The sequence below is a fragment of the Cervus canadensis genome, chromosome 26 (genome assembly GCF_019320065.1).
Source record: "Cervus canadensis isolate Bull #8, Minnesota chromosome 26, ASM1932006v1, whole genome shotgun sequence".
In the NCBI taxonomy this organism is placed as follows: Eukaryota; Metazoa; Chordata; class Mammalia; order Artiodactyla; family Cervidae; genus Cervus; species Cervus canadensis.
In genome coordinates, this window is record NC_057411.1 from 38,720,355 (window position 1) to 38,727,492 (window position 7,138).

The following is a 7,138-nucleotide window of genomic DNA, read 5'->3' on the forward strand; positions in this document are numbered from 1 at the left end:
AGCCCAAATGCATGTGGATTTGGGGTGGGAATCATAAATCCTTCATCTATTAAGCATATTTTTAGCAGAATTAGTTGATCCTTGATGAAAACTATTCAGAAGATTTGTTATTGCCAGCAGGAACAGCAGAAGGAGAGTTATAATTATGGCTTTTGTAACTGTCTGGCTGTACCCCTTCACTGGAAAATCACAGAGTTTAGGCAGCTCATCATCACGCTGAGCTGGATAATGCCCTTGCGTGTCTGTGACCCAACTCCTGGTGTGTGCTGATCACAGACAATGTGTGTGTGCTCAAGTGTGTACTGGAACGCCGAGTCTTGGCAGCTTCTTCTCATGTTGTGTTCATAGTCGTTACCTAGGAAAGAGGTACATGGTTAGAGACCAAAATAATACATTATATGGTTATCATCTTTTGCCTTATAAGTAATTTTTTACTGTTCTTTTTTTCTTCAATAACAGCCACTGACTAATATTCCTATAGAAAATGAAGATCATTGTATATTTTTGCATTTGGGCAGTAGCATGGGCCATTCCAGTAAGTATGCTTTCCTCAAAAAAACCTTCTTACTTTACTACCTCTCTTAATACACACACATATATGTGTATACACACACACACACACACACACACACATATATGTGTGTATTTTTTTCTTGAGATCTTGCAGATCAGCTGAGCCTAAACTTTTAGATTTGTATGAAAGACTTTACAGGATCTGTTTGGGGTCTCAACAAAACTAAATATGCACTCCAATTCATGCTCCCAGTCTTCTAACTGAAACACCTGTCTTGTTGGAAAGATTGTTACTTTTAAAATTCATTCAGATTAATTTACATTTAATGCTTAGAAGTTGTAAGGACTGTCCATCTTTGCTCATGCCCTATGAATTTCATTCTGATTATCAATGAAGCCTTGTTTAAGAAGGTTTCAAGAAAGAAAAATAGGAGAAAATCACATTTTTTTCTGCAAAGGGAAAACTAATGTTTCACTCAGAAAGTTAAATTTGAAAGATAAACACCAGCAAAGATAAATTAGGAAAATTAAGTCACTTGTAATTTTATTAGCCAGATGCTACAGTTGCCATTTTGATATGCCTCATGGTATTTCTGTAGTTGAGAATTTTCTTAACTGTTTCTGTTGTGCTCCTGAAGGGCACAGAGGTAGCATAGACTTGCCTTTGTTTCTGCCCTGGTTTTGGTCAGACCTACTATTCTCTTAGGGGTTTTGGCCAGGATTATTCTTAGGGCGGATCTGGTGCTGCTGCAAGAAACTTGTCATACAGAAACACCAAAGGTCTGTCTCCTCATTTTTTCTTCAATGTTATTTTTATTTAAATTTATTTATGTATTGTTTACTTACAGTATTATATTAGTTTCAGGTATACAGCATAGTGATTCAGTATTTTTACAGATTATAACTTATTAAAAGTTATTACAAGATAATGGCTATAGTTCCCTGTGCTACACAATATATCCTTGTTGCTCATTTATTTTTTTAGGGCATCTTCTTTCTTTTTTATTTTTTAAATTATGTAAGTGTGATAACACATTTATAAGCTGTCTCCTCATTTTTAATAAAAAGACTTTTCCTTTCTAGTGATGAGATAAGTGATCTGGTTAAAACCTTGGTAAAATTGGTAATATTGTTATGAAAAATATCTATATGCCAAGTTTAAATTTTATGGAATCCATGTAACAAGTCACTTCTCTTTTCTATCCAATTAGATCATACTCTGGCCTTTGTGTTATATCTTTTTTCCTTCATTTAGGGATAATATGTATGTGTGTGTGTCTGTGCACATGTGTGTGAGTACGCATGTGCACACATGTACACAAAATAAGAATAAGAATATTTTCAATTTCCAGTATTTTCACTTTGGTAGGTTCCTCAAATCAAGCCGTTGGACAGACATGCTGTTGACAAAACTGTGAATTTAAATCTTCTAGCAAAATCAAAAGTGCCAATACAGGTATGAGATGTAAAATGTATTTCTAAACTTTTAGATTCCATTAACTTCCAGAAAATTGATGCTCATCTTTTCAGTTTGCTTTACTTTAAGATGATATCCACAACTTAATTTGAACTGTTTCTCTTTTTCAGGATGCATTAAATGCCAATGATACCACCAAAGAAAGTGCTGGCCTCATGCATGAAAATGAACGAGGAAGGCAACAGGATACCAAGGATGGTTACAAAGGAGAGAGGAATGGTTCTGAGTGGGCACAGCTGGGAGGGAAAAGTTCTTCTATAGGTTCCACATTAGTAAATGAAAAGGGGAATACAGAGGATCTAAAGGGGGGCACAGGAAAACCAGAAACATATGATCATGATGGGATCCAAGGACAAGAAGATAGCACCAGTGCAAACGGTCTCAGGGGACAAGTAAGCATCATCCAAGATGCTGGAGCAGCAAATGGGAGCCATGTTGATGGGATTACTGAGAACAATTCCCAAAATGCGGGTGTTGGAAATACAAGTCAAAGTGAGGACGTCACTGTTGTCCAGGAAGATGGACATCAAGTAGCTGGAAGCAGTAACAGTACAGGTCAGGAGGATGAAATCAACGGGAATATCTGTAGAAACGGGGCTGACACAAGTGAAACAACACCTCAGAGAGAAGGCGAGAGAAATGGGAATGAGGAGGCAGGGGTATTGCCAGTGGGAAGTGGAGCTGGCAATGGAGAAGATGTTGGTTTGGATAATTTTGAAGGAAGTCCTAGTGGGAATGGAGCAGATGAAGGTGAAGACAAGGGCTCTGGTGATGATGGAGGTGAAGAAACAGGGAATGGAGAAAAGGGTAGTGATCCCAGCAAGGGCCAGGAGGGTCAGTCTCATGGAGAAGAGGATGATGAGGACAATAGCTTAGGTAAAAATTCAGTTAGTAGTGAAGATGATGGCCCTGGGGACAATGAAGACGCCCATGTCATTGGTGGAGACAACATCTCCAAGAGTGAGGAAGATTCTGCCGGTATTCCAGAAGACAATGATAGCCAGAAAACAGAGGACACTCAGAAACCCAGTCACGGAGAGAACAAAGCTATGGAAAATAGAATCACCGAAAAGTCAGAGCCACCTGCTATTGGGAAGGGCCAAGATAAGGTTAGTTTGGGAAGTTGGTTTCTTTCAATGGCAGTTTAACTCCTCCCCTTCCTCTCATGATGGTGTGTGTGTGCTCAGTCACTCAACCATGTTCAACTCTTTGCATGGACTGTAGCCTGTCAGACTCCTCTGCCCATGATGGTAGCACAAAAATAAATCATGATGAACAGTCATGTATTTTTGCACCTAAATCACTTGAGTATTCAGTGGGGAAGCTAGAGTCCTTACTAGACATTTCTATGGAACAATTTTAAAAAGTTGAAATTTCTGAAGATTTGGTTAGAGTTCTTCAAAAGTCTTATGCTAAATAATTAATGCATCATGTAACTGTTTACAGAAGTTCTTACTGGATAAAAACATGAATGGTATGGTCTATAATCTAAACACTAGAGTACTTTCAAGTAGCTGCTGCTGCTGCTAAGTCGCTTCAGTCATGTCCAACTCTGTGCGACCCCATAGATGGCAGCCCACCAGGCTCCCCCGTCCCTGGGATTCTCCAGGCAAGAACACTGGAGTGGGTTGCCATTTCCTTCTCCAACGTGTGAAAGTGAAAAGTGAAAGTGAAGTTGCTCAGTCGTGTCCAACTCATAGCGACCCCATGGACTGCAGCCTACCAGGCTCCTCCATCCATGGGATTTTCCAGGCAAGTGTACTGGAGTGGGTTGCCATTGCCTTCTCCGCTTTCAAGTAGAATAAAGCACATTTTCACAGACAGGTGTTTCTGAAGTACTGGAATCCAAACTCCTGTTCTCTGGCCAATTTCCCCAGTCTTCCTCAGACCAATGCAATTTTGCAGCATAACATTCACTAATTAATCATTCTTTTCTCCATCTTTCCATAGGGAATGGAAATGAAAAGTCCTAGCAGTGGGCACAGAAACAATATTACCAAAGAAGCTGGGAAAGTTAATGAAGATAAAGAGAGTAAAGGCCAGCATGGGATGATTGTGGGCAAAGGAAATGTCAAGACACGAGAGACTGACATTATACAAGGAGCTGGCCAGAAACTGGAACCTGGAAATAAGCTTGGACCCAGCAAAACACATAGTGACAGTAACAGTGATGGATATGACAGTTACGAGTTTGATGATGAATCCATGCAAGGAGATGACCCCAACAGCAGTGATGAGTCTAATGGCAGTGATGATGCCAATTCTGAAGGTGATAATAATCACAGTAGCCAAGGAGATACTTCTTATAACTCTGATGAATCAAATGATCATGGCAATGACAGTGGCTCAAAAGGAGATGATGATGGTAGTGATAACACATCAGATGCTAATGACAGTGATAGTGATGGCAATGGTAACAATGGAGGTGATGACAATGGCAAATCAGGCAACAGCAAAGATAAATCAGACAGCAGTGACAGCAGTGACAGTAGTGACAGCAGTGACAGTGACAGCAGCGACAGCAGTGACAGCAGTGACAGTAAATCAGATAGTGACAGCAGTGACAGCAGTGACAGTAGTGAAAGTGACAGTAAATCAGACAGTGACAGTAGTGACAGCAGTGATAGTGACAGTAAATCAGACAGTAGTGACAGCAGTGACAGCAGCGACAGTGACAGCAGTGACAGTGACAGCAGTGACAGCAGTGACAGTAAATCAGACAGTAGTGACAGCAGTGACAGCAGTGACAGCAGTGACAGTAAATCAGACAGTAGTGACAGCAGTGACAGCAGTGACAGTGACAGCAGTGACAGTGACAGCAGTGACAGCAGTGACAGCAGTGACAGTAAATCAGACAGTGACAGTAGTGACAGTGACAGCAGTGACAGCAAATCAGACAGTGACAGCAGTGACAGCAGTGACAGTAAATCAGACAGTGACAGTAGTAGCAGTGACAGCAGTGACAGTAAATCAGACAGTGACAGTAGTGACAGCAGTGACAGTGACAGCAAGTCAGACAGTAGTGACAGCAGTGACAGCAGCAATAGTAGTGACAGCAGTGACAGCAGTGATAGCAACACTAAATCCGACAGTGACAGCAGCGACAGCAGTGACAGTGACAGCAGCGATAGTAGTGACAGCAGCGATAGTGACAGCAAATCCGACAGTGACAGTAGTGACAGCAGTGACAGCAGCGACAGCAGTGACAGTGACAGCAGCGATAGTAGTGACAGCAGCGATAGTGACAGTAAATCTGACAGTGACAGCAGCGACAGCAGTGACAGTGACAGCAGCGATAGTAGTGACAGCAGCGATAGTGACAGCAAATCCGACAGTGACAGTAGTGACAGCAGCGACAGCAGTGACAGCAGTGACAGTGACAGCAGTGACAGCAGTGACAGCAGTGACAGCAGTGACAGCAGCGATAGTGACAGTAAATCCGACAGTGACAGCAGCGACAGCAGTGACAGTGACAGCAGCGATAGTAGTGACAGCAGCGATAGTGACAGCAAATCCGACAGTGACAGTAGTGACAGCAGCGACAGTAGTGACAGTGACAGCAGTGACAGCAGCGACAGCAGTGACAGCAGCGATAGTGACAGTAAATCCAACAGTGACAGTAGTGACAGCAGTGACAGCAGTGACAGTAGTGACAGCAGTGACAGCAGTGACAGCAGTGACAGTAAATCAGACAGTAGTGACAGCAGTGACAGTAGTGACAGCAGTGACAGTGACAGCAAGTCAGACAGTAGTGACAGCAGTGACAGTGACAGCAGTGACAGCAGTGACAGTGACAGCAAGTCAGACAGCAGTGACAGCAGTGACAGCAGCAATAGTAGTGACAGCAGTGATGGCAGTGACAGCAGTGACAGCAAATCAGACAGTAGTGACAGCAGCGATAGTGACAGCAGTGACAGCAGTGACAGTAGTGACAGCAGTGACAGCAGCGATAGTGACAGTAAATCAGACAGTAGTGACAGCAGCGATAGTGACAGCAGCGACAGCAGTGACAGCAAGAGCAAGTCTGGTAACGGCAACAACAATGGAAGTAGTAGTGACAGTGACAGTGACAGTGAAGGCAGTGATAGTAATCACTCAACAAGTGATGATTAGAACTAAAGAAAACCCCACAAGATTCCTTTTGTGAAAAGTCTGGTGAGTAATTGATAGGAAATAAAGATTTCCAGGAAAGTAAAGAAGGGGGAGGAATAAAGAGAAGACCTATGTAAAGATCCACACATCTACAGACACAAGGAAAGAGTCAAATTGTCAGATTCAGGACCAGGTCCCAACACCCTCAGAGAGAGAATCTGACTGTGTACATGCGTGTTAAATATATTCTGAAAAGATTTTGTTAAAAGTGTAAATGCAAACATAGAAGAACAATTAAAATGTTCTTTAGTACTTTACACAGGAACCTCAAGTAATCACATACTAATAACTTCAATCTAAATGCCAAGTGCTTTAGAAAATGTATTAGCACACAAACACATCTTACAAATAACCAGCGGCATTGGCCTAATCTAGCAGTAATTATGTCTATATTCTGCTCTGCTCTATATAAGCTCTGCTTATAGCTGAGTAAAAGATGCTCTCATCATGATCTCCAGCTTGGCTACAATTCATTTGCTTGTTCTAAGGAAGAAATATATTGCAACATAAAAAAAATCACAGCAATCATTTAATGAACCCAAACCATGGGAATAATCTTTGTAATTCGTGAATAGAGTAATTAAAAATTATGGAAATTTTAAAGAGTGCTAGAGAGAAAAGAATTTAGAGGCTCATTTAAACCGCAATATCTTACATATAAGATCACATTCCTGCAAAGCACTGCTGGAAATGTAGCATAAAGTTCATAAAACTATTGACGAAACTGAGGCAGTACTTAGAACATGCTGTGCCTCAAGTTGCCACTCTCCAACTATTAATAAATAAACAAATTCATGCATGAAGGGCTCTCAGAGGGCGTGCACTTTTTGAACTCTCTGTTCAGAACCCTGCTAAGAGGATTTAGTTGTCTTCCTCAATCCCGGGCTTGTCTGGTGGCTCAGCTGGTAAAGAATCCGCCTGCAATGCAGGAGACCTGGGGTTTGATCCCTGGATTGGGAAGATCCGCTGGAGAAGGGAATGGCTCCCCACTCCAGT

At 41.7% G+C, this 7,138-nt stretch overlaps 1 protein-coding gene across 1 annotated transcript; it reads left to right on the forward strand.

Annotated features, from left to right (window-relative positions):
- Positions 1 to 484: 484 nt before the first annotated feature.
- On the forward strand, positions 485 to 6,103 carry LOC122428032 (dentin sialophosphoprotein). Its single transcript, XM_043447654.1, has 4 exons — positions 485 to 535; positions 1,883 to 1,969; positions 2,101 to 3,099; positions 3,941 to 6,103. The coding sequence occupies exons 1-4, from the start codon at positions 485 to 487 to the stop codon at positions 6,101 to 6,103; spliced, it is 3,300 nt and encodes a 1,099-aa protein (XP_043303589.1).
- Positions 6,104 to 7,138: the final 1,035 nt, after the last annotated feature.

Excerpts from the sequence above, each read along its gene's own strand:
- LOC122428032 (XM_043447654.1), top strand. The coding sequence starts at position 485 with ATGAAGATCATTGTATATTTTTGCATTTGGGCAGTAGCATGGGCCATT. Across the intron at positions 536-1,882 it reads CAGTAGCATGGGCCATTCCA|GTTCCTCAAATCAAGCCGTT; the intron begins GTAAGTATGCTT and ends TCACTTTGGTAG. Across the intron at positions 3,100-3,940 it reads TTGGGAAGGGCCAAGATAAG|GGAATGGAAATGAAAAGTCC; the intron begins GTTAGTTTGGGA and ends ATCTTTCCATAG.